A 27,991-nucleotide genomic window follows, 5' to 3' on the forward strand; every position below is an offset into this window, starting at 1 on the left:
ATTTCTGGCAGTGTCCGAAACATGACAGGATAAAGTGTGAAGCGATTTCTGGCAAGTACTGTGCAGCAATCTCCCATAATTCATTTGAAATGTGTTCATGAAGGTTGCAAAGAGGCCGACAGCAACGTTATCTGTCGGTAGCAAGAGGAAGCTGTGCCCCCACAAGTGAAGGCAATCCCTGACGGTCTAATCATTTTACCGTAGCATATATATATATATATATATATATATATATATATATATTAGGACAGAAACGAACCCACTGTGAATCGTATCTTCATCAATGCAATTGTTCGTGTACCTAATGAAGTGGCACACCATAGACCCTGATGAAGCCTTACAACGAAGTCGCCACAAGAGGGCGATGTTGAACCTGTGAAGCGGTTGTCCTCCATTTAAATCAGAAGTGACTGAAACTTTAATAAATAAGGCCATAAATAGAAGTTGATGCAAAAATCCTTCCAGATAGTTCCCTACCTATGCATCACCTTGCAAGAAAGTCGAGAAAGTCTTCTTTTTTGCGCATAAGACAAATGGCACGCACTCTCCCAATCATCGGTTTCATTATCAACATTTAAGGTGATAACATGAGAACGCCAACTCGTTTTGGTCATCATCGATGTAAGCGGTGCTAACCTGCCAGACACTCTTAAATGCACAGAAATCTTCACGGAGTTTGGTCGAGAGGGCCGTAGTGTTTTAAGAAGTAAAGTCAGACACAAAAACGGTGCAAATTCACTCGCATCGCACCTCCCGTCTCCCTGCACACGTGCTTCGAGGAGGGGGGGGGGGTGGTGGAATGGGGGTGGTGGGTAGGTTGGTGATGTTTGCAGCGCCGATCCAAAAGAGTACTCGCGCGCATGTGCGCAGCGGTCACTTACCTCGAGGCAATCTGCGCTGCCTTGTCAATCAAGAATCCAGTAACTGGATTCTCTGGATGCCGTTGACGAGGATGAGGACTCGACCGGCCAAAAAGTGACGAGTTTGGATTTTATTTATTTTTTTGTTGCTCTGGGATGGACGCGTGTGGATGGATGCAGGCGGAGAAGACGGTGTCGATGCCGGCGGGGTGGACACGCGTCCAGTCTCGTTTTGTTGTCCTACACGCGTGCAAAAGAAGTAAAAGTTGAACAGCCGGATGAAGGAGCGGTGGCGTGTCGTGGTGGTGCTGGCGGCGGCGGCGGCTTTGCTCCGCGGATCCCGACGCGGCGTGCGTGTTTAGCGTGCGCGTTAATTGCTGCTTGGTTAGGTGCGCGCGTGCGTGCGTGCAAAGGGGCGAGGGAGGGGGTGGGGGGTGCACGCGCCGTCTGCTGGGTTGACAGCAGCAGCATCCAGCCTTGCCGCGACCACAGGTGTTACCCTAGTAAACAGGTAGGCTCTAAAAATGTACTCTTCGGTGACGTCAGCGCCGCTAAATATAACTTTTGCGTTGAGAATATTTAACCACCTACTATGGAGCAAAAACTACGATGAACTAATTGAGAGTATTCAGCCCGTTTGCAGAAAAATAAATACTATAAAGCATCTATCGAGTGTGCAATTTATTACAAAAAAACATCACAGGAGAGAAAATAAAAATGTGGCATTTTTTATCACAAGGGACCACAGTATTATTTCAATGAGATCTAATACAACTAAAGTTTGCAAAATATGTTTCACATGGTGCTTGTTCTCAGAGTTCTTACTCATATTTTGACCCGGCACACATTTGAAACAGCAATCGATTTGGTTGGTCGATCGGATATGTTCATAACATATAGTCAAAGATATTTAGCGATAGCTATAGAAAATTAAAACTGGAAAATGTCTACACTCATGATATGACTGCTCCATTACAGTCGCGATATTTATATTTAATCCAACTAATTGTTTATTTTTGTACTTGGTTTTCAAATGAACAGCTGATTGTGGAATTTGGGTTTGCCAGGTCGAAGCTAAATGTCAAACTCCTACAAACAGCAGTTTATTTGTAACACATTGCAAAAAGGTTTCCAATGAGAAGCATACACGATATTCATGATATTAATTGAACATGGTTTTTTTTTTTTTATCTTCTTCAGTGACTCCAAATCCCACAACGCCATGGTGTGGCTTGGGCGACATCCAAGTGGGTCCACCTGACCTGAGACAACCTCCCCACTGGCCTCCCCTTTCCTCATCATCCCCCAGCCCGACTCCTCCGTCCACCTCAGCAGGCCCCTTCCTCCCACCCTTCCTCCTTCTCCCCGATCCCACCCTCCACCTCCTCCTCTCACCTCCCCCCGCAGCACACATGCAGGCCAAGAAGCGGTACCTGTTCGTGTCTGTGGGGGTCGCTCTTCTCTTCCTCGTCTACATGTGGGCTCTGCAAATTGCCGACTTTGAGCAACAACAACAGCAGCAGCAGCGGTGGTACCGCCAACACCAGTTGCCCCGGTACCCCGACTACGACCAGCACCAGCCTTACAGCCAGAGGCAAGAAGCGGACCGGGCTAGTTCTAAGCCGCCACTGCCTCGCAGGGGGCCATCCAACCAGCCCGGACACTGGACTGAATTGACCCGGTTGCTGGGGCCCTACCTGGAGGGAGGAGAACAGGAGGTACAGTAAATGGAGATTAAAGGTTGCAACTGACATTGAGGACAACTGTCAGACTAATAGAAAGTTAGATAAATGAAACATTGAACATTTGGAAATGTACATTCCAATGTTTACAGGACAAATTAAGTTCATTCAGACCACCACCATGTACCACCTGCATGTAGACAACAGGACTCACACTCATATATTATTTATCCTCTGTAAAGAATGCCTGATATTAGTACCATATTGATTAGGTGACAGAGGAGCTACAAAATGCATTCCACTTGAGTAGTAGGCAGGACATGCCCTGCTAGAATACGATCGGCTGGTGCTTCCAGGAAGGGCAGCCTAGAACTCTGGTGGGATTCATAATTAACATTATGAACGTTAAATGAACAGTAGTTATTGTATCTGTCTGTTTTACTGCCCCCAGCTGGCCACGGTAACAAAATAACCCATGCACATAGCGTGCACCCTTAAATTCTGTCGGAATTATATTTTGAAAAAAAAAATCCTTGTAAAAAGCATCCTTTGAAGACGTGTTTTTTCCATGGACTTTTCAGGAGGACGGTCCTCAGGTGCACCACCAACACAGCTCGCCCAGGGAGCGGCGCTCGGTCCGCGACAACCTCTACAAGAACAAACGCTGCCGCATGGAAACCTGCTTCGACTTCGCCCGCTGCCAGCCACACTTCGGCATTTACGTTTACCCGCCGCAGAGGGGCGACGAGATCTCAGCTACGTACCGTAAGATCCTGTCCTCCATCCAGGAGTCTCGCTTCCACACCGCAGACCCCCTGAAGGCCTGCTTGTTCATCCTGGCCGTGGACACTCTGGACAGGGACCGTCTGTCGCCCCAGTTCGTTCAGAACGCCAGGACACGTATCCACAATTTGCCCACATGGAACGACGGCAGAAACCACCTCATTTTTAACCTCTATTCCGGTACCTGGCCGGACTACACAGAAGATCTGGGATTTGAGGTGGGCCAGGCCATGTTGGCCAAGGCCAGTGCCAATGTAGCCAACTTCCGACCCAACTTTGATATTTCCATCCCTTTGTTCTCCAAAGACCACCCACTTAAAGTAGGGGGCATGGGTGGCACCTGGGGCACGAATGGCGCGGCTGCCCCGATCTCCTCCTCGTCCTCTCGGCGCTACTTGCTGGTGTTCAAAGGGAAGCGTTACCTGACGGGGATCGGCTCGGAGACTAGGAACGCATTGTATCATATCCACAACGGGGACGATATTGTCCTGCTGACCACCTGCAAGCACGGCAAGGACTGGGAGAAGCACAAGGACTCCCGCTGCGATCATGACAACCGAGAATACGCAAAGTAAGAACAACTTCTACCTCTTCCTTCTCCTATACACACACACAAACACACACATGAAACGCATGTCAGACTTCACTTGCAGTGTTTCCTCTACTTTTTTGACTTTAGTAGTAAATTGTAGGAAACATTTACGCACGCACTCATGTAATTATGAGGGACTGCAAAGCCCCCCAAAAATGAAAACACAACACAAAAGTGCATTGGCGCATTTGTGTCCTTAATGGCAGAAAAATAAATGACTTGATTCGCCGCCGCGGTTCATAAAATCAGTTTTACAGAAAATAAAAGAGTGACGCGAAGTGTGAGAGGCTGCTAATCAATCGGAGGCGCGAATGAACACAGTGCGCTTCAGAGGCTCCTTCACTAAAAGTAATTAGCACATTTGCTCTCGCGGCCTGATAGCTTTTTATTATGAAAGTGGATCCCAATTTCACACTCTGGAGCTTTTAGTGTTTTTTTTTCCTTTTGGTGTTGTTGCTCTATTTATATTACTCACGTGGTGCTTCAGAATCAAAGAAACAGTCAAGTCAGCCCTTTATGGGAATTACATTTGATGTCAACCCTTGGTTCACAACAATGAGGGTTTTGGTGCTATAGACTGAGTAACCAACCCGGTACAGCGAAATTGCTGCCCTTTGATTTGTTTTTATGGCAGAGTGGACAGAGTCAAATAGTGCCAGCCTCCTGATCTTTAAAATCTTTAAGTGGTGACTGGCAGCCGGGTTGGTGCTGTTTACGCACATCAATGCACAGCGACTATAATGAGGTCGGTGAACAACATTTGAGTTTGCTCTTTTACAGATCATTTCTTTATAGAGGATGTGGCAATAACGCTGTCCACTTGGAAAAGGAATTTCCCCTTAGGTCGCAACATGTACAGTATGTAAGCGCGATAAAGTAGTTGTCGAATTAACATTTTTGAATGTTAAGTTATTCAAGATAAAAAGAGCCATCAGACTACTTGGCTCAGCTGGTCCAAATTCATTTTTGTCAACTTTCAGCTATCGTCGGGTCTGTTCTCATGTGGAGTTTTACGGGTGAGGCCTGGTGACCTCTGCTAAATATTTATGGCTTTTAAATCATTCGCTTCATGCAGATTTCAGCCTACCGCCAGCCGTTTGAGAGCCTTTTGACAGTTCAAGGACCAGAGGATTTTGTGCTCAATGATAACATAGAGTGAGTGCTGAGAGAGCGACATTGACTCACTGGTTGAACGTTTGTGGCGTTTTTTTTTTGTTTTTTTTTTTACTTGGCATTTGCCATTCACTCCTTTTCCCATGATCACGTCACACACTTTGTAGTAACTACCTCAACGTATGCTCAGTGTAAACCTTACGTATTCATACTCTGTCCAAGTGTGACTGTGCCGGAACTTGTCCAACTTCCAAGTTCCATTGGCGTTTCTCTCCCTCATCATCGAGATGACAATTCGAACTTCTAGTCTTAGTCTAGTCCTAGTCTTCATCTTCTTCTCAAAAGCTGTTTTGATCTCAAATCCAAAGTGATGCAACGGCGCCATCTTCAGGGATCTGGTCATCTTTACAATTTGTTTAAATAGAAATGTCTATGATAGTGAATGAGTGAAGCACATACCTCGTACGTGGTGATATTTTGTTGCTTTTGCAATGTTGAAAAATCACAAAGGAATGGAAACACAAGATAATCTTGTCCTCATTTAATTGGTATTTTTCTTTCTTGTAATCTGTTGACTTTGCGGTGGGTTACATTTTACTTTGTTCAAAATAGCCTTCAAAGTCAAAGACTTTGACTTGAAAAAGTAGCCCAAAGAGGGACAAGAAGTAGCATCATTTTTATAGCGTGAAAGAAGATGAACACACACACACACACACAGCTGCTGTCACATCTGTGCGCTTGGCAGCTGCAGCAGTCAAGATGCATGATGGAGGGTGGGAAAAAGTGGCAAAAGATAATAAAAGCAAATGTCAACGGCGGTCATGTGGTCAGCGTGATGGCGCGACCGTTTCCCTCGCTGTGCCTTTTCCCCTTCATCCTTCCTCCTCCTCATCCTCCCCCTCCAGTCGTCCGCTTTGTTCCCTTCTCTGCAGTCATGCTGCCAAGCCGAGGCAAAGCGTGGAAAAAGCTTTCGCTGCTGTCTAAGTGCATCTTTTGATGCGAGCACCGATGAAGAGCAGCACCAGGGATAATAACACACTGCCACTTGCCCACCAGAGAGAGAGAAGACGAGACACTTTTAAAACAACTTTGATGAGCGTGACAATTCCACCAGCATAATGAAACATACAGGACGTGGGAGGAAATGTTGGGCGGGCGGGATGGGAGATCCAGGGAAAGTCACGACTGGATAGTTGATGCGGCGGCGTGCTCCAGGATTGTGTTCTTGAGCCCTTTTAGTTTCAACTTAATGGTGGTATCACACAAGAATGCATACGTCTGGTTTGATATTATTTTTAGCTAGTTATTATTTGGATGTTTGAAAAGAGCAAAGTGCCCTCTTTATAAGGTGCCTGGAATGTTCAGGACAGAATTGTATTCCACAAACGTAGGCACAGACAAGGGTGTTGGCAAAAATACGCTGGTAATGAAGAACCAGGAAAAGGCAAAAACAAACCAAAAACGCTTGTAAAAGGCAAGGAACGAGAAAAACGTAAATTGCTCCAACACGCGATAATAGAAACTGTAACATAAACTACTTACGTGAAAAGATACTTAGAGCAAGGCTAATAATCCGACAGCCAGTTGCTTGAAGCGGAATATATATAGGCAACTGGTAACAAGGCACCCTTAGTGTCAGGTACAGCTCATGAGGGAACACCCACTCTCCAGCTGCAAAAAACAAATGAAACAGGACAGGATCATGACACTCTTGGCTCTTTTCTGGTGTGTTATTCCATTTATTCTGAAAAAAAACCAAAATAGCTTTATTACATCACAGATAGAATAACGTACTAATTATCATTCAGTATACATTTTTTCCTTTCCGGTCTGGAACTCTTTTTCCAGACCGAGATTCATCAGTCTATTTTCAGTTGCACAAGTTCTTTAAAAAAAAAAATCCACATCAAGACTTGCGTATTGACCCCAAGGAAAATGATCTGAATAGGTTCCCGCGATGCTCATCCGGTTGCCCGACTGAGGAATAAATAAATATGTCATTTGGACTCATTAGACATTCTAATGGAGAAATGCAATCCGGCAAACACAATTTCATTTCACTTCCTCGTTAGTAGGGGGTTTTAAGCGCTTATGTGAGGATTTTTGCAATTTCCACCTTTAGGGCAGTTAAGAGCTTCTTCCTGCCCGCCATGCAGCCGGTGGACTTCTCGGGTGGCGGGAGGACTCTGTCAATACGCCGAAGGCTTTTTGCCAAGGCTGCCGGGCGAGCAAAAACAGCCACATTGATCTGGTGTCATGGCGGCCAATCAGCAGATGAATGGAGGTTAATGCTCCCCTCTTGGCCCCTGAAAGACAAACATAGATTGCTATTCATTCTGCATGACCCTCTGCTGCTGTGGTGTCGCGGGGGGAGCAGAAAAACATGATGGGTCATCGTGGAGAGAAGTCTCATTCACAATCTCAGAGTGGATGCCCACGAAATTGCAGGAAGGAACACAACAGTAAATTATCACAATAGCGCCCCTTTGACTCTTGTGTTGTGCCATTACTTTCTATGGCTGTGGTTCTCCGGCGGGCCTCAAAATAATTTGCAATAAAATGCTGGTTGACGTTGACACGGTTCGGAAATGCAGACAAAGACAAATAATCAAACAAAAATATCTACTGAAAAATGAAGGACCGACAAAGTATAAACAGAAATCGCTGGTGACAAAGAGCCAGGAAAATCCAAACCCACAAAACTGAAATCAAACAAGAATAACTGGGAAAACCAAAACACGTCCAAAACAAGGAACTACCGGAAAACGATCGACCATGAGCGTGAGGTCTCAAAAATATCTCTTGAGCAGAACAGCAAGCGAGATCAATAATCCGACAGAGAGTCGGCAACTTGGTAGTCCAACTGTGCAAGGCTTTGTTATTGGTACCGAGAAAACTGGCACGGCGCTGAAGAGAAATGCCCTCCACTCCAGCTGGTGCTGAACACAAAAACAGACGGAGCAGAATAGGACAGTCGTTTAAAATCCATGTCAACGGAAAATAACTATATTATAAATGAATCAGAATTAACCTCACTGAATTTCAAGGACATGTCCACAAACCAAATGTTGCTTCTGTACCTCCATGGAGGTGAAGAGAAGCCACAGCGGCTTTCACCAGCGCTAGCTAGCCAGTCGCAGCTCGTAGCTGGCGCGAAGCAAGTTAGCTCGGATTTCCAGAGAAGCCGGCTAAGCGAGGAGAATGAGTGACTTTGACATAGACGCGACGTAGCACGATTACGTCATCCAAATCTTTACTCTAGCCCCAACATGTTGTTTCCCACATACGGACGTGTAACCTTACTTCCTTGACACCAATTACTCCTTTCCTATTAGCCATTGTGGCATCTTAAAGAGATGAATACGTGAAAAATACGCAAATCGTGGCATTTGCAACAAATAGTTGAGCATTGCTTCCTCTGTGGAGGAAAACAAAAATGACAATGGTGAACTTTGATCGGTGTTCACTGCAAATATGGAGTTGCAACAGCTCAGAGAGTTGAAAACAACCCCCCCGAAAAACTATTTGTTCCATCCGGGAGAACAACCTGCACATCATGGACATTTTTCTCAAGTGTGATGGGCCTTGGCACTCAATTCTCCGCTACCTGCCGCAGTCTAAATTCCACTCCATCACAACCTTCTTTTCCGTCCATCCGTCACATCGCCGCCTCTCTACCCTCATCTCTTTTGTCATCTTCCATCTTTTCCCTGCTTCTTTTTGTCTCTCGCTCCTTGCGCCAGCCAGTTGAGCTGAAGTAAAGGTGCGTTGTCGCGATCCATTCTCGCCGCGCAAGATGGGATAGCAGAAGTGGGAGATGAGAGAGAAGATTGTCTTGTTTGTCCAGGAAAGTCCGGCCATGGCCAAGAAATACTAAATTTGGGAAACTCTACACGTTAATGATTACATGTTTAATTTTGTCATGCGCATCCATGTTTTATTGACTAATAATTGATGGGAATGAGTTTCCCTCACACTTCTGCCAAGGCAAAAATAAATAAATAAATAAATAAATAAATAAAAAAATATGGAACCTAAAATGGCCGCTTTAAACTAAAATGGCGGCCTTCTCTTTTTGGGCTCAACTTTTTGAGGATATCCCCCTTACAAATGGGCTTAAACGTTTTTTTTTTTTCCTCATAAGGCCACTTCTATCAAATGTAACCTCTCCTTCACGAACTGAGACCATTAGGGAGGGCTTTTGACATTTTTAAGAAATGTGATTTTTTTTAATGACTTTTAGCCTCACATACTATGCAAGCCAATGACTTTCGTTTAAGGACAATTAAGGCATTCGTAATCAAATGTCACACTCTTTAAACAGATGTATGCATCTTCCTTGGTGCACAGGTAAAACTTTTTTGGGGGGCGGGGGCGGGCTCACATTAAGAAGTAAAATGCTCGGTGGCGTTAGCCTTGTGCGGCTGTGTAAAAGTGCACCAGCAGGGATTTACGCCTCATTGGCTCTCATTATGAAAATGTGATATTGTGCTGGAAAGCCTCCGGGCTCCTCTGCGGTGGATTAGAGAGGTGGCGCCGAGCACAGCTGGCAGATACAACCCAAGAGCCACCCAACCCCATACACTCACTCATTTATCTTATTTCATGCTATACAAGACAATATCCAACTTCTGTCCAAATGTTATTGTTACCGTTATATGAGGGTCAGTAAGTGAGTTGAAAAACGATGCCGGGAACTTCCCTGTCTGGCCTTATTGCAAACGCGCAGCAATCTTATGTGATGTCGGTGTACATTGTATTACGTATCGCGTTGTTTGCACTCGAAATAATTCATCGTTCTTTAAACGGGGTTTCTGGAAAGGTTGCATTCTATTGTTTTTAATCAACTTCAATGAGCCCAAAGCAGCATCAGTGGAAATGGTTTGCACAAATGGCGCCAAACTAATCACAATTTGTTTAGCTTAATTCACTTTGGAAGTGAGGCGATTGCTCCCGGGTTGCCTTCCAATGTCTGATTTTGGTTCTGGACGCTTTGCTTTATGTCTCGGAACACAGATGGTGCACTTTTTTTTGAGTTTGTGGTTTGAGTTGAACCCCAAATTCTACTGTCAGCTTATCGACATTGCTGATTTTCTATTTTTAAATAGACAAAGTACTAACGGTCAGTCATTCACTTCCAAGGAATCATTTGTTTGCTTGCCTGACAACTATGCTTATCGATTACACTTAAAAAAAAAGTACCAGCACTTTGGCCGGGACTTAGATGCTGGTGAGGCAACTTCGAGGCAAATTCGTGTGAATATATCGGTTGACGTAATACACCGACATAGTATACTATCGGCCGTCATACATCGTTGCAAGATAATGTTGTCGTAATAAACATTTCGTCCGATGCTATACATTGTCATTATGTATGTAATTCTAATATAAACCAGCAGTGTCACTCGTCATATCAACCACCATGTTTATATTCATTGTCATCATATACATGGTCGTAATTTATCCGGTTGTAATCTAACATACACCGTTGGATCATATCGGCCAGTGTATTTAATTTTTTTTTTTTATCCTATTCGATCAGGACCAACTGTACACGTGAATTGGCATCGACTCTGCTTGCAGTGCTAGTGCATCTACAATGTGTCAGCAATGTGTTCATATTAATGGCACCATATGTGCTTTCTGCTGAGTGAGGTCGACACACACACACTATATATATATATAAATATATACACACACACACGTACATAAAAACCCCGACTAAACATCAACATGAAGCTGACCCTAAAGTCAAACAACAGACGCCGCGGATCACGTGGTGTTACCGCGGGATCCGTTGAGCGCTGGCAAGGCCTAGCCAGATGGTGCCGACGGCCCCGAAAGTAAGCTGCAGAGCTACAGCCATCCAGGGAGGGGAAGGTGGAGCGGGGGGGAGAAAGAAAAAGGCTCATCTGTGTGCTCGTTTTGTCCTTTTCAAATCCAACTACAAAGCACAGCTAACAATCCCATTCAGATTTTGTGGCATGAATAATTCACACTAATGAATAGAGCCCACAATGACATTCTAAAGATTGTGCAACTTGCCTCATCTTCCTCTCTGTGGCTTTGGTCTTTCTGTGGATCTCTGGTGCATGTTAGCAAACAATGACACCCGTTTGATACACGTGAGTGAGTTCATTGAATACAAATGTAGTATTTAACCATCCCGATCACTGAAAGGCTCGTTATACTCTTGGCATCGACAAATACACAAAAAGTTCTTGCTTGATGGAAGACACAAACACACATACTGAAGGTAAAGAAGCAGGAAAAGAGGTAGATAAATCAAAACAAAGTTGTGGAGCATCCTGTGTTAAAACACGCCTTGTCAGTGGTATGGAGAGCGGATTGCGTCTTTCGTTTTTCTCTCCGTCGTTGCCCGCGTGTATGTGTTGCGTTCAAAAAAAAGCCTCTCCAGCTGTGCCTTTGGGTTAGAAAATGGCTGTCATTTGCAACCGCCACTCAAGGACGGGCGACACATTAGTGCCACGAGGTATCACTCTTGTCTGAGCCAGCGCAGAACCATCAACGAACCATATAGCTGACGACCTTGCGTCGGCATCAAGCACAAAAATTGAAGAGTCGTCGTCTTTGAAGTGCTTTGAAGCGTAAATATCCGACATTTAACATCAAAGTCCACTCTGTGTGTGTTCGTGTATGTGTGTACAATGGAGACGACATGCAGCTCATTTGCCATCTACCATAAAATTGCCTCACCACTTTAGCCACGGTAAACAACCGCATGCCAACACCATTGTTCTTAAGAAGACTCCCTCGAGAATCATTACTTGTCGAGAGCCTCTTGAAGGGGACATATTACACAAGATTGACTTTTTAATTGCTTGTGTACAAATAGTTGTGGCTCAGGAGTGCCTGCCCACCCATCAAGTGTGAAATTAAACAACTAAGTAAATCTGTTATGCGGCCATTTTCTTAGGGGTGGGGGGTGAAATGTCTATGCGCCAAATGCACTCAAGAGACCAATGTTTCCCATCCTTGATTGAATCACTGCAGTTTTTACGTTCGAAAAAAATCTCACCGCACGCTAACAGACAACAAAAAAAATAAAAAATCACAAAATGTACAGTATATTGGCAGATTTGAATGTAGTCCTCAATGTGGTCCATGGTTCATGCCTTGGAATTTCTTTTGTACTTTTCTGGTGCTGTGAAAGCCGTCTGCGGACCATGACGCCTGTTGGAAGGTGTGACGAGTAAATGTGAGGAAAAGCTTTGGAGAGCACGCTGAATTGGTTTTAAAGTTAAGCAGAGAAACTTTAACTGGTGGCAGGTTTGTTTTTGACTGCCATTTAACGCGAGTGTCAATGTGATTGGTTCATTCTGGCCATAGCTGCATCTCTCGTTATGAGGGTGTGCACACTTGCGCAAGTTCTTTATTTGTGCTTGCACTCTCAAATTTTTCTTTTTCAGTGGAGTTGATTGGAAAAGATTTTAAAATCTTTTTCTTGGTCTCATTTATTTTCGTATGACAAACTTAACATTTGAACAGGACTGTGTAGACATTTTGTTTGCAGTGAGTGTCCTTATTGTGCTATTTTTGTTTGGTGTGCCATTGAATTTTTCTCCTGTAAAACATGTGCCTCGGTTCTAAAGATCGGAAAACGGTGTTGTACATAAATGTCACAGTTGCCGTTACAGTAGAAAACCAATGGCGTTCCCCAAAGCACACTACCCACTCCACCTAGTTTTACCGTATGTGCTACGTCAATGTTAAAATCGCCTGCCGTTACAATTGAAAAAAGTAATTAAAGTAAAAGTAATTCCACCAGACTACATAAAAGTCAAAATTACCTGACGCTCCGGGAAGAAAGCTATTTTAGAACAAAATATAGTTTGAGTAGTGTTTTACTCTGCTCACTGACACACAAAGTATAAATTGTTTAAATTTTGATGCATTTTCTCCTGTGATTTCACGATTCCTTGGTCTTCACTCAAGTCTACGTCGCATCTCTGTTTACCTGTTGACATCGCATCCTGCTTTCCTTCCTGACCGTATCTTCTTTCTGAAATCCACGCCCTTACGAGATTGACGTTTTAAAAGCAACTTCAGTCTATTTTGCATATATTCATTTTCACCGCCGGGTTTCTATTTCTTGCTTGATTTGTGTGCTGCGCACTAATGGACTTTGCTTTCGTGCGTGTGTGTGTGTGTGTGATGGTAAGTCTATATGTTGCTGATTTAGACGCGCCTGCAGTAGCTAATATGCCGGCTAATGGCCGAGATAATGATTGGTGCAAATGGGGCTGCCAAACGTTGGCTTTTGGCGACTCAAACGACGCCACATCGATCACTCAACATGATCGCGATGGACGGCTTTTGTAAGAACATGACAGGGTCGTATGAACACATTCACTTACAAAGAAGAGCAACAATTTTAGAAGGGGAAAGGGAGTGATTCAGGCCTTATTTATTACCCTTTTGACCTCCGTCTGAACGTGGAACATTATTTTTTATAAGTGGTTTTGTTTCTACTGTGTTGATTTACAAGTTTTTCAAGATAAGTAATGTATTTTGAATACTTTCTTTTTTGCATTCACTTGCGAGCAAAACATTTTGACAATGAATTCAATTGAACTCGCTTCTCTTCTAGTACTCAACGGCATATATTCTTTATCCTCTGCGTAAAACAACACTTATTAAACTGGTTGACTGAGTGAGTGACATTACTTGTAACAAACTCTTCTTCGTTCATATCATCATGACTGTATTATACTTCCCTCTGGTGGCTCAATCGTGCACAACAGAAGTACAGTAGTCGAAATGAATTAATCTCAATGCAAAACTGGTTTTATTCCTTTATCCTCCTTAATTATGGTAATACTATAAGTTTTCTAATGTACTAATGTATTGAATGTAATTTTCCTTGTTTAAAAAAAACTAAATAAAAAACATCACACTGTAAAATAGCACACGGGCGTTTCAGGTACGTCATCTGGACCAGTTCACAATCAATATTTATCCAAACACGGAGCTTCTCTTTGGAACCGACTTTTCGTTTTTAGTTTTTGTGAGATGAGGTGAGGGAGGGAGAATCGATTCAGCCAGATGATTGGGAATCGACAAACGTCTGATCCCGGCTGATAAACTGTCCCGTTTAAGAAGGCTAATGGCCCCTCGATAGACCGCACCGACGCTCCAGCCGGGACTTTGTTGTCCTGATCGTTATCGTCCTGGACTGCTCATTTTCTGCCCAGAAAGTCTTTTACTCAACAACGCGAAGAACTTATGACAAATGGATGAGTCGCGCTTATAAAAACAAGGTTAGCCTCTTCATTGCTTCATGTATTTTAACTTATAATACTCTCACTAAAAATTATTCACTTTAACCTGGAATCCACAAATCCCAAAACATATTTTCAATTCACAAAAATTGAAAAGGAAAAGGTTTTTAAAAAATTATTATTATTATTATAAATAATATTAGCTTTAAGCAGGAAAAAAGCATCCGACTCAATTCACCACCTGCCCCCGCCGAAATAAATAAATAAATAAATTTAAAATACAATTAAAAAAAAACTGCCTTTACATTTTCACTTTTCATCTGTTGGTTGCAGAACAAATGTTAGTGGACTTTTGTAAAAGTAGATTTTTTTGTTTGTTTAAATGGCAAACGCAGACATTTTTCCTTAGGCAATGTTCATGCAGAAAAGCCGAATCAAAGTCAAAATAGCCATGAATTTCATGTCATTTTTTTTAACCACACAAAAAAAGCAAAGAAAAAGCGAACAAACTTAGCACCCCACCCCACCCCTGCCACCCCCCAAAATGACAGTTGTGAATGCTTCACGACTGTAAAAACACAACAAGAAGTGAATGCTGGAAGTCTGACAAAACCTCCATTACCGATAATGCCTCTTTTTATTCGCTTCTGTTACTTCACATGAAATGGGTGCGTGATATAAAAGAAAAAAAAAAAAGAAAAGAAACGCTCTTGTACCTTGTCATTTTCAGGACAGCGCCGTAATGAGAGCGAACAAAGGAACATGACATCGAGCGAGAGCAAGACAGGCGCGTCATGAATATTACACTGGAGGCGACACAGCTGGGATCAACAAACTGCTGCTCTCACGAGTTGCCTTTGAAAAACGTCCCGATAAATCATAATGTTAACATCAGTCATCGATTTGCTGGTCTTCTCATGTCGCGTCATGCAGTTGCAACGGCAAGAAGAATAAAGATACCCATCATTACTAAACAAAGTGCAGGACAACATCGCTAATTTCAAGCAGATGATTGATGTTAAAAGCTTTTTAATTTATTTTTTTTATATGACGCATCAAACCTATTAGGAAAATATGAGAAAAAATTGCTTCATGTAAGTTTGCCCTTCTTCGATCCATAGATTTTACGGTAACTGATTGTCTGGCATTATTGTCGGCAATATTCCGATAACATCCGTCCTGTTGTCCAATGAAGAGCCTCGCGTCGGGCCTCGTTTAGCTTAATGAAAAGCTCCCCAAGGGACCGGAACTTAATTGGCCGCTGTTGATTTTGTTGTTGTCTGGAGTGTGTTAACGGCAAATCGAAGCTTGGCAATGGCGCTTGGTTAAGAGCTATCGACAGGAATCTGCTTTGCGATGCTAACTCACGACGCCAAGCTTTTGGGCAACAGAGCGGGAAGAAGCATGACTGAGAAAGAGGGGATTTTTTTTTTGTGTGTTAAATTTGAGGACAATAACAGAACAGTGCCAAGAGTCCTATTCGGACCAAAAGCTGTTGAGTTTGCCTGCATCTTTGACTGAAGATGTTCCACTAGCATCACTGACACTCTTGCGCGAGATATGAGGACAACAAAGTGTGCTACTGTGGAGCTCAAACAGTCCCGAATAATGAAAAAAAGTCTTTCACCCTCTTCCTGTGACCAGTATGAAAGAGTGTGAGCCTGATCACACCAGTTTTTAACACACCTGCTCCCATTTCGCAACTGAGACCTTGTAACACCTACGAGTGTTACAAGGTCTCAGGGAAAGGAAAATTGACAAATTTCGACAAAATGTAACATTTTCCATTGTGGATGTACTCACTTTTTTTTTGCCAGTGGTTTGTGTATTTGTCAACACACTCTTAATTTCATATCACTTGTTCGGTTTTGATGTCTTTGAGTGAAGAACAAGGATTAAAAAAAAAAAAAAGAATTGCGTGCCATCCCTCCATTAAAAGTCCCACACCATGTGCTTTGACGGTCTCCGCTGTCCCAGCGCAACCTAGCCAGTGTGACTGCCAAGGCCCGTGCTGGGTGAGCAACCGCAACTGACAGCGGACCGGCTGAGGAGCGGCCCGGCGAATCCCGGGACGCCCGGCAAAAAGCACTCGCACGTTCTTTTATTTACGCTGGACCATATTATTAAGCAGCCTTCATGTCGTGTTACCGTAAGGCTCCGTCTGCTCCTCTGCTCTTTTTCCCCTTGGAAGTTGATGTGATTTATTTTTTTTTAGCCACTGATTTATGCACCTTCGGAGTTCTTAAATGCTTCCGGTAGGTACTGCCGGTAAGTAAATATGAAAATATGTTTAAAATAAAATGTTGGTTTGAAGCTACGACATCGAGCATATTTCTTGAGCTTTTCCACTTCGCAACAACGGGGTGCTCTGAAGCGGCCACAAATGGCTGTCAAGTTGAAAAAATAAAATAAAATAAAAATCCTCATCCTTGCTCAGCCACCTTTCTCCCCGTGACATGCGCACACTCATGGCTGACAACGAGGCGGTCTGAAGCGGCCACGCAAGTGGTTTCAAGTCTGCGTTAAGGTTTCATAGTAGGTCTTCGAGACACACGTAGTATTAAAACTTGGATGAATATTTAAAATGAGAGTTTGAAGTCATGACAGTTTCCGTTGGCATTCTGCGCATGCTAACCTAGCTAATTCATTTCGTGATTAACGTTTGAAACATTAACCCCAGTGTGCAACCCTAATTTGAAATCCTCAGCCTCATTCAAAGATCTAAAACAGATTGAAAACCTAAACCTTGTCTTTACGCCAGAAGCAACCTGGTCGCTCACGTTGTGATTTAAGGTTCACGCCGCAAGCGGGAGGAGGGGGGGACATCGTTTCCATCCTTTCCGTGCCGATGTTTGAAGCCCGCCTGTGTTGCTTTCACTCATCCCGACAGACTCGGCAGTAAACAGGCCGTCGGCCCAATAAAAATGCTTTGGGGGCGAACACGTTAATCTGGATGTTTGGATGTTTTGCCCTTCGGATGCGCTGGCCGTCAAAAATGTCTCTGTCGGTGTCAGCCGCGCGCAGATTCAGATGACAGACGTGACAAATAGGGTAGGCCTTCCCGCCGCACGTTACACTTGCAACAGGAATGGTTTACTTTGCCTTTTTTGAAGATCTCCTTTTCCACTGCTAAAATACGAGGTCAACATTGGGGGTTTTTTTTTGTTTGTTTTCTCTTGGAAGCTTGAAACCCTAACCTCAACCGAAACCCTACCATAATGCTTAATTGAATCACTAGCCCTGTCTCTGAAGCGCAACATGAAGGTCGAACATAAACCAGTGTGAAAATGTGACTGATGCTCGCGGAATGAGAACATGACTGCAAACATTAAAAAATAAATAAATATCTGCCCTGCATGGTGCGCGCGAAGCGATGCTTGTTAAGCGCACCTGAAGACGAGACGTCGGTCGACCGGTCGTAATTTGCCCGCCGGTTTGGCGCCGTACCGCCTGAACTGTCAGACGGGGCGGCGCGTCCTCTCAGCTTCCGCGCGCTTACTTCTTCATTGTTTACTTTTTTTTTTTTTTCTTTCAGAAGCATGAAGGACAGAGGAGCTGAAGTCTCGTTGGCCGGTTACGCTGATTAAAGCGTGGTGTGAAGTAGCTTTTTTTTTTTTAAAGATAGGTGTAAAGTTTGAAATGAGGTGTGGATTTTGACATTTTCGTTTGGTAAAACATTCCAAGGATCTGATCGTGGATCTGCGGCTGAACGTTACAAATCAACTTCAGGCCTCAATCCAACGTTGGTTTTGTGCGCATGTTCGGATTTCAAGTCTTGGTGAGACTTTCTAACAGGGCTCAAGTTATTTCAAAGTTAACAAATTGTATTTTTTTTTTATTGTATTTTTTTAATGCTTAGCATTTGTCCTAAAATGTCCACTTGCGTGGAGCCTCCTTCATGGCCATGATAATTATAACCGAATCCCCCCCCCCCCACACCCATTTTCATAGCATCTTCTTTTGCTCAAAGGATTTTTCCTTTGACTTTTTCCTCCGTCCTACTGAGTCCCCCCCCCCCCCCCCAGTTGCTTTGATCATTTTAAGAAGCGTCTAAAGCCGACAGCCTCGCTGAAGAAAACGTCCGCTCTGTGTTCTTGAGACGCCTCTCCGGACTTGTGCCAATAACAATCTGAGAACTCGCCCGTCAACGGGGGCGAGAGGTGGGCAGACTTTTCAGAGAGTGATCGAGTGGGTCAAACAGTGTGTGTGCGGAAAGTGTATAAGTGTGTGTCTCTGTGAGCGAGCGAGAGCAGGAGTGTGAGTGTTAAAGTGAGAGACACTGAATATGTGTGTATGCGCCTATGTGGGTCGTCGCTTCGTTCCTCGATTAAAATCAATGAATTGCTCAGCCCTAGTTCGCAGTTTTGCTTTCTTTGACTTGTGTGTGTGTGTGTGTGTGTCTGTGTGTGTGTGTATGAGATTAAGAGACATGTGCAGAGGAGGTCCAGATGACAGGATTATTCTCACATTCTCGCATGCTGTCCAAACAATTGTTCCCCTTCTGCTCTGCTTCTGAAAATCGCGCTGCTTGGCCTGGCAGCTAACTGCGCGGGGATCTGTGTGTGTGTGTATGTTTGCCTGTACGGGTCTGAGTAACCTTTCCACACGTGTCTGTGTATTTTCCAGTGTTCTTAGTTTTGTGTGTGTTGTGTGAGCGCGTGCGTGTCATGTTACGCCCAAATAGCACCTAAAGCGTAAATAAGTAAATGTCGTAATGACACGAAAGCGATGACGAAACGATGCTGACCTCATATTTTAGCATTGTTGGAATAAGATCTCCACTGGATCATGTCCAATGGTGTGCAATTACGTTTCCCCCTAGGCTTCAAAGGCCTTGGGGGAGGTCTACTCCGTATTCAGAACATCCTAATTAATTTGTACTTCCTGTGCTTTATGTGCCGAATAATAAATACCAGCACATGCTGCTGCTAAGTGCGGTCTTGTTCGGTGCTTGAGTCCAGGTAGTAAAAGCGTGAGGCTGCAGGTAATTGATGGCGACGGAGTAAAGTTCATTAGGCATGTGTGTGCGGGTGGGCCGCGGGTACGGGTGTGAAGGAATGCATTTCATTTCACAGCTCATTAACCTAATGGTGGCTCCACTCCGCTCCGGGCCGCCTACTCGGCTGATGATTTAATTTCCGAGGCGTGAAAGTCCACGTCGGCGGCTTGGTTAACAGCACTCAAGTCCGACGCAAAGCAGGATGCCGGCGTGCGCTGCCCGCTCGACCGATATTTCACCATTATGCACGTACGTCATTAGTCTAAAACTTGTGAGGAGGAGTTTACCCGTTGGAAATGCAGCATTACTCTGGAATTTACCCAAACGAGTACCAATGAACCTCCGTTTTTTGGAGTAAATCACTTCCAGGAAGTTTGACTAAAACCGAATAATGCGCATTCCAAAGCAATACTTCCATTAGGAAATGGTGTAAACCCCCGTAATCCGATCTAGGCACGCAAAAATATGACCAATCATTTTTTTGGGGAGATAATACTTGAATTTTGTCATGTTTTTCACCTTCTTTAACAAATGTCTTGCGCTCTGAACTTTCAGTCATTCAACAAATGGCAATGAGTAAACCACAATGCAAGTTTATATTCACATCTCAGGGCCAATAAAACGCTGCTCGGCAACACTCGGACATCAGCAGCGTAAAAGTCAAGCCTTAAAAATAAAAGCCTTTTTTTTAAAAACTCAATAACAATTCATTATCTTAGCCTAAATATGAATTACCATGACTTGAATTAAAATTGCACTTGTCCCTGCTACACTCACATGGCTGCTTGCTTTGTCATTGTAAATGTGGCTCGAGCCCAATGACATGAGGAGGGTTTTATCCGTCTGCTGGGGAGACGCATTAACCTTAAACTGATATTTAAATGTCACAGTGTGTGTGTTGTGTGTTGTGTGTGTGTGTGTGTGTGTGTGCGTGTGTATGCGTGGTCCAAGCATAATAGCGAGAACATAATTAGATGTGGCCCGAGCCTTTCCAGCGGCACACATCAGATTATACCATTGTGTACACATGACTAATTCGTGGGGGTCAGTGTTTCCAACAATTAGGCCCAATTACCAAACAGCGCTACCTCCACCTTGGCACTTATCTGTTTGTGTTGCCCCCCCCCCCCCCCACCCGCCACATCTCCTACTTCCACTTTTACAGCGTCGTGCTGATAATTGTTACTCTACGTGTTGTTTTTCCAATCTGGGACGTGCTGTGTGACCAACAATTGATTTTTTTTACATCTGATATGATTCTTGAGAAGAGCTCGTTCAGTACCCAAGAAGTAGCTTGAGTTTCAGAAAGGTCAATGACCCCAGGTTGGAGATCTCAAAGTCACTTTTCATTTCGAATTGTTTTCCACGAGCAAACAATGTACCACTTTTTTTAACTCATTCAGTACCAGCCAATTCTAGACCAGGTCTGAAAAGACGTTAAAAAACATCTTCGGGAGTGAATGAGTTAAGTTTACCTGAGCTTTGCCCAGATGGCGTGCATGCATGTGTGCGGGTACGTGCGTGCGCGTGCATCGTGTTCCCAAAAGTGTGTGGTCAGCAACCTGGTCTTGTGCTGGCAGGCACCCAAAGGTTTGACAAATGGGATGTGACCCCACAGGTGGCACATATTAGCAGAGCTTCCGCCGGGACCTTTGGTGCACAAGCGGATATTTATGTTGTGCGCGGTACAGTATTCGGGAAGCACACAAAACAATGCAGTTGGGATCTGTATGTTCAAACAGAAGTTTGTTGTAACCATTTCCAATAAAATGGCCGCCAAATACGATATATATAATACAATATAAACATTTATTGACGTAAAAACACGTGCGCGTAATACAGTATCAACATGTATTACAAATACGTGTGTAAAGGGAGGAAAAAAACAATTTCATTCAGTTCGCCAGTTCAGGATGTGTCATGCCCAGAAGCCGTTTACAATCATTTTTAAATCTGTTGGCCTCAAACTCTGCCATGATTTTTTATTTATTTTTTTGCCATTAACGGATAATTGTCGAAATCGCCGACTTTGCAAATTCGTAGTCTTGGCTGAGCTTCGCCTGGGAGACTCCTTTTTGAAAGTGAGAGACAATTTCAGCCTTCACAGACGGCGCAATTTGCATCCGTTTACGCTTTCAGAACGGTTGCGCCGTGCCTCCAGAAGTACAACAAGGTACGAGTCGGACAGTAGCGTTGCTAAGCATTACATTTACGACTGTAGCATTTAAAGTTATTTATTTATTTATTTATTTTGTTGATCATTCGCCCCTTCGAGAAAATAAATCGATGAGCTTCATCCCGCTGCCAATTAGACCGATAAATCAAGCTAGCCGCTGCGGTGCCGAGGAACGCCTGAGATTGACATGCTGAAGGTTACACATGCGCAAGGTTAACTTGACTTGCTCTTTCTATTTCATGCCCCCCCCCGCATGTCACCTCCCCCTTCTGTTGTCTCCTTCACCGGCGGCGGCGCCCGCTAACATCTGATTGGACAAATCGGACGAGCAGATGCGCTGTCGTTCCCCTTACTGGCTGTCACCGTTCTGTTTATTTCAATTTTATCATTGACAGCGTCCCTTCCGGCGTTACGGGTTGATTGATTGGCAGTGTGACCCCCAACTCCCTCCCCTCCTGGTTGACTGCCTTCCATGTGGCTGTGCATTGCAACACGACATTAGTCGTTATGAGTAAAGCTTCAACATTTTTGAAAAATCTTTTTTTTTCCCCTTTTTCGCTATTGAGATTTACGTGATTATTCTTTTTTCCCCAAGATCCTCTTCCCATATATTTTTTTAACAAACGCAAACAATAAATTAATCTGTTCCACATCGATATTTTAGTCTCAAAGGTTCAGTCATGCAAGGGGAAGCCTTCTTTCCTCATCAAGGTCCATTCGTTTGATTTCCAAGCTCTCCGACGGTCAATTAAATCTCGAAGAATGCTCCTTTAAGTATGTGTGCTGCTTGAAAACTTTGAGGGTGTTTCTTGAGGAAGGTGACTCATCAATTTCCCTCCTAAATCTTCATTTCTCATCTTCTGAGGCCGGCGGAGCGATGTAATGTGATCATCATCTCAATCAGCGGGGAGCGAAAATAAATGAAATGGGCTTTATGAATTGAATATGAGCAGTGGGGGGTTGGTGGGGGACTGGCGCCGGGTCAATTATCCGCCGCCGCGCTCCGATTAACAGAAATAATCACTGCAAAGAGCAGGGAAATGGCCAAAGACGAAAGTGCGGGTTAAAATCCAAATCTCAGAATTGCTTCTGTTATCGACCATCACATTTTTCTTCTTTCAATCAATGTTTTCCCCCATTGTCGATGGGGGACAAATTTGCATTTGTGTCTTGACAAACTAAAAACACTTATTTTTACATTATCCCTCCGAAAAATAGAAGTCTCACTTCACACCCCTTGTTTGTGTGTGTGTGTTTTGTTCAGACAGTGCTAGCCGAGTGTCGGCGTGATGGATCGTCCCTATATTCTCTGCTCCCCGTGTCTCCTCGAGGCGCTGCACTTTCGGAATATAATTGAAAACGCACTCCTCAATTTTCTTTTCCGGACCGCTCGCCGTCCTCCCTATACTTCCCTTGCAACGACGCATACTTGTCATAGTGTGGCGTACTTCGGTCATGTGACTTGACTCCAGTCGAACTTAAGTCACCAAGTGCATAAATTGGCAAGACAAGGGGAGAAAAAAATAGCTCCATGAGCGACTTTGTCTGTGAGGTGCAACCCCCCCCCCCTCCCCCAAAAATAAACGTCCCGGGTAGAGAGGGATCGTCATCTGTCTTCATTCATCTCGTCAGCGCTCGTGTTAGTGCTCAATTATCCTGCGGCCGTTTGTCTCCATCGGACTGGAGAGGATTTTCAAGTGGCGAAAACGGGGGGGCTGAGTGATTGATGCGAAACACAAGCAGGCATGTGGAAGTAGGGAGAGATTATGGAAGAATTGCTTAATATAGTGGTGCCTTGACATATGCGTTCAATTCATTCTGCCACCGTGCTTGTAACTCCATCCATCCGTCCATCCATTTTCTAATCCGCTTCTCCTCACGAGGGTCGCCGGCGCGCTGGAGGCTATCCCGGCTGTCTTCTGGCAGTAGGCGGGGAACACCCTGAACCGGTTGCCAGCCAATCGCAGGACACACATAGACGAACAACCATTGGCGCTCACACTCACACCTAGGGACGATTTTGAGTGTTCCATCAGACTGCGTGTTTTTGGAATGTGGGAGGAAACCAGAGTACCCGGAGAAAACCCACGCCAGCACGGGGAGAACTTGCAAACTCCCCACAGGGAGGGCCGCAGCCAGAATCGAACCCTGTACTTCTGCACTGTGAGGTGGACGTATTATTTTCTTCATGCAAACATATTTGCTACTCTTTACAGAGGATAAATAATACCTGTGATTATTTTGATATTATCTGCCTACCTCTGTCGCAGCACTGTTTTTGTTCAAATAGTTGTTGCTGAAAAGGGTTATAATACTATCACATGATGTTATTTGCTAGCCTGCGTATGGCCTTTTGCATTGTCTGTTAGCATTAAGCTAAGTGGATTTTCCAAACTGCGGGGTTGTGTAAGTGTAAAGTGTAAGTCTCTTTGCTTTATGTCGAGTTTGACAGTTAATTTCAACTGGCAGTGGCATGTAAAAGTTTGAGGCCTATTTTTGAAGAATTGTATCTGCCAAAAACGTTATTTTTGCTGCTGCATCTCAAATGTTGGCTTTTTAAGTTTTCATGTGAGTTCCCGTGAAGCAATCTCATCTGTTCATGGGAAGAAACCAGAGTCACACCACCGTCTTGCCACGTCCAAAGCGTCTTTGTCGCGTTTCCATCTGAAGTGCTGGTGGCTGTTGACAGAGGTTGCGCTAAGCGGTGAGCAGGTTCATGTTGGAGAAAACGCACCAAGTTACCGCCATGTCCGCTGTTTGACAGCTGCGGACGGTGGAGACGGCTCTCTCCCCCCACCCCACCGCCCAGGGAAAGACTCTGTTTCCCCGCGATCAGCAGACCCGATCGCTTTACACGGGCAGCTAGCGTAGATACTGCAGGTGGGCGACCTGCCGCAGTCTGCCACCCGTCATCGTTTTACATTGATTTCATTTCTGCTGCCAACAGACTTCCCGCGAGCGAGGAAGATGAATAATTCACGGGACGCCGCCGGCTGCATTGGTAAATAAATACTTAACTAATATTGGCCCGCCGCAAACCGCAGGTCTCCGCTTACCGTGATGTCACCCCGCCCGGAGGGCAGACGCTGCGCCGAACATAAATATGACGTGTGTATAAACACCCGGAACTGTGGTTAAATTGCAGCTCGTGGAACTGCACTGCACCCCATTCGGAGCCATTTCCTTTTCAAAAGGATTCTTAGAAAACAAATATTAAAATATTTGAAAATCTTTAAAAAGGCATGTTTGAAATATGAATTAAATGCATTATAAATGTGAATTCGATCAAATAAAACTTAAACACCCATAGTTTTTAACCAAGGTTTCCAAGCATTTACACTTGACTTCTGGTGGCAGTTTATTCAATTTGCGTGCAGCATAACAGCAAAATGCTGCTTCACCATGTTTGCTTTGAACTAATTGGATGTATTACTGAAGCATGTTTCATTTTAAGTCAACATTGAATTGTAGGCTCATCTCTTTTGCGTTTATATTTTTACTGTTTATGTACCTCCAGAGGAATCAGTGCCTCACCGGTCATGAACCTCATCGCTAGTTACTCGTGAAATTAGATCTATCTCAAGGTACCGCCATGCATCAAACCTTGAGCGACTCTCGTCTTATTCTACTCTTGTTTTTTACTTGCATTAAAAAAACTGCACCAAATTAGTCATTCAGACTAATAACAGAGTCCGACCCTGCCCTTGGCTTTGAATAACTGCCACCCAAAATTAAAAAAAATAAATGCAGTAATGCACATTAGCGTGCCAGACAAAAGTTCCACTTCTATTCAGCAGCCCGACATGATAATTGCGGACTGTTCAGACAGACGGATTGTTGGTGGGGGATAAAAAAGAAAAGAAAAAGAGAGCAAGTTGAATGACGGCGCACTCATTAGCACCAACATATTGTTCTTGTCTTGTTGTTGTTAGCGTTTGATTTAACGGGCGCGCCATTAACGTGCCTTTGATTGGCAGGGGATGTATGCGCTCACGTTGAGCAGGAACTTTGAGCGGACTGTTTTGTGTCTGGCTTTTCTTTGGACATTTTTAGCAACAGCGCTTAGAAAACAACATGGCAGCTTTTTGCACTTAAAGGTCAAACCTTACCATGTTGTGGTAATATAGTGGTGGGTCCACACCACCGTCTTTAGTGTTGATAAAGAGATCTCTGCTTACATGCACACCCGTCTTTAACCTTGATGCTGGTGTGTGTGTGTGTATTGCCTCGTCTATTATTTACTACTCAGTCTGCTCGTGTAGTATGCGCGCGCGTGTGTGTCCATGTCCGTCCATCGAGAGCTTCTCAGTAAACAACAGCGCCGATGACACAAGTGACCCTCACATTAAACCGAACCACTACAACCCCCGCCCCACCACCACCCCAATATAAACCTGCCCCCAGCTACCCCACACCACCAGGATCCGATTCCTCTCTCATTTCCAGTCCATTTGTTTCCAGCCCAGCGCACAAAGCAAATGTTACTTCCTCCTGGCTCATTGCCTGTTTGTTTTCTTGCGTTTGGGCTGTCGGTGAGAGCGGGTAACTGGCTGGTGGCACTTGCAAAAGAGGGCCCTTTTCTGCCTTTTTAAGCGTAGAAGGGCATGTTTGAAAAGGCGCGACAGGGGAGTGGGGTTCATCAGATAATATAGCAATACTTACGTGTATATATTCTTTATCCTCCCCCCCACAAAAAACAACTTTTTATCGTGACAATTACACAATGCGAGTTTTATAATAACCACATAACCTTAAAGTCCGATAGCATCATGCTAGCATATGAAATGCTATACACAGGCAAACAAGTAGTGGTGGTCAAATAACGCTTTAAGGACTGAATATTTGAATATATTCTTTATCCTCTGTGTAAAAAATAGCAACCATGATTGCAGTCTATTTCGGGAGTAGAGGAAAATTTGTCTTGGTTTGTCTGTATGACTAAAGGAGTCTGGCTTCCAAAAGTGGGCACGGAACAAATTGAACATGTATCTCAACCTTGTGTAAGTTTATATTCTGTTTATATTTCCCAAGATGAGTGATCGCTTTTGATAGACTCCTGAAAAGTTGGTCCAAAATGACCATGTCAACCAAAATGGCTGTCTCCCTGTGCTTTTTAATGTCTGGCAGCGAAGGACTGTATACAACAAAAAGCCTTATTTCTCTTTTTCGTATTTGCTTTATTTAGCAAGGCACAGATGAGCGTCAAGACCTTTAAAATGAAATCAAATCATTTGCCAGCAAGCCGTATGAATTTTGGTTTTGCAGCGAGCTCCATGTCTTCAACTTGGATATTGCTTTCAGTCCTCGACGATGACGGGCACGTATTGCTGTGGCGGCGGGTTCTGTTGTCGGTTCTCCCTGGTTGCAGAAAGAGGAAGATGTTAAGGATTGTTATCTTGTCGTGAATGCGTGAACTGAGCATTTTGATGTCGAAATGGGTTCAATTGGCTGAAAATTTTGGAGACCACGTGTGAGATTATCTCCATTCATTTGGAATTTTTACTTCTACGTTCAGTAGCTGCTCACTACTGTATTACTCAATTTAGATAAAATGACTGAATCAATGGCGGCACGGAGGAGTGAATCAAAATTGAACATATTTGACTATTTTGTCGGCTTTAATTAATACATCGTGATTCAAAGCGCCACCCACGTCACTCACCGCTTTGACTCCACTTAATCTCTACTGGCTGGTTGTCAGCACATTTGTTCCAATGAAAAATGTTGAAACCTTTCATAGTTTTGGCAAAACTGCTTATTTTTCGACCAAAATGATCATTTCAAAACTGCTTATTTTTTGACCCAAATGATCATTTCTAGTTATGAGTACAGTTTGATTGCACCGAATGCTTACCAAGCAATCCTCCTTTGCTCACGGATTTGTTGTCGGTGAGCTAAAAAACAAAAAAAAAAAGGAAACAGAAAAAGACATAGGCATGGAATGATTATATGTATCAAATCATTTCAAGGATAAACGAGGCATTTACCTCTCCATGCCGCATGTCCTGCTCTGAACGCCGCCTTGGCACCTTTCCACAGATTTTTGAAGAAACACTCGCCAGGCTCGGCCATGAGCACCACGAGCGACAACACCAGGAAGAGCGTGACCAACTTCATCGTCCAGAAAAATAACAAAACACTAGACAAGAAGTTCAAACAACACATTAGTTAAGTGCATCCTTTGAATATCAGCAATGAAATTACGCCCCCCCCGCCCCCCCAAAAAATGTCAATCTATCATTATTTTATAAATTTTCTCTTTACCTTCCGAAAGAGCGAAATCACCAAACACAGTCAAGTCGGCGGTGTGATCTTTGAATGCTTTCGTCCGTCGCTTTCATTTAAATGGGCGGGCTTTGCATCTCTGACCATTTCTGGTCAAGCGCAGAATGTCTGGTGAAGATCTCGCACCATCGGGCGTTTGAGTGGTTGAGTTCTGCTTGTGGTCGTGTCACAACGTTTATCAAGCGTCAACAGATTGATGCTTGGGAACTAAGGAAGGGAAGTGGATTTTCGTACCCTGGCCCGTCGTCTTCATGGGACT

The 27,991-nt window shown here is 44.0% G+C and overlaps 2 protein-coding genes across 3 annotated transcripts in view; one reads left to right on the plus strand and one right to left on the minus strand.

Annotated features, from left to right (window-relative positions):
* Positions 1 to 522: 522 nt before the first annotated feature.
* The window catches only part of LOC127592494 (exostosin-1), a 53,876-nt gene continuing 26,407 nt past the window's right edge, over positions 523 to 27,991 (plus strand). Inside the window, exons 1-3 of one of the 2 annotated variants that reach the window (XM_052053274.1) lie at positions 523 to 975; positions 2,061 to 2,578; positions 3,124 to 3,896. In XM_052053274.1, coding sequence (XP_051909234.1) covers position 975; positions 2,061 to 2,578; positions 3,124 to 3,896 — 1,292 coding nt within the window. In that variant the 5' untranslated portion in view covers positions 523 to 974. Of the gene's footprint in view, positions 976 to 1,227; positions 1,372 to 2,060; positions 2,579 to 3,123; positions 3,897 to 27,991 lie in introns of those variants that run through there. The other variant, XM_052053276.1, reaches the window with a different exon arrangement.
* LOC127592504 (pleurocidin-like peptide WF3) lies at positions 26,601 to 27,886 on the minus strand. The gene is made up of 4 exons (XM_052053290.1): positions 27,712 to 27,886; positions 27,435 to 27,586; positions 27,302 to 27,341; positions 26,601 to 26,805 (listed from the first exon to the last, which is right to left on the minus strand). The coding sequence occupies exons 2-4, from the start codon at positions 27,562 to 27,564 to the stop codon at positions 26,745 to 26,747; spliced, it is 231 nt and encodes a 76-aa protein (XP_051909250.1). The 5' UTR covers positions 27,565 to 27,586; positions 27,712 to 27,886; the 3' UTR covers positions 26,601 to 26,744.

Source organism: Hippocampus zosterae, chromosome 19, assembly GCF_025434085.1.
Source record: "Hippocampus zosterae strain Florida chromosome 19, ASM2543408v3, whole genome shotgun sequence".
In the NCBI taxonomy this organism is placed as follows: Eukaryota; Metazoa; Chordata; class Actinopteri; order Syngnathiformes; family Syngnathidae; genus Hippocampus; species Hippocampus zosterae.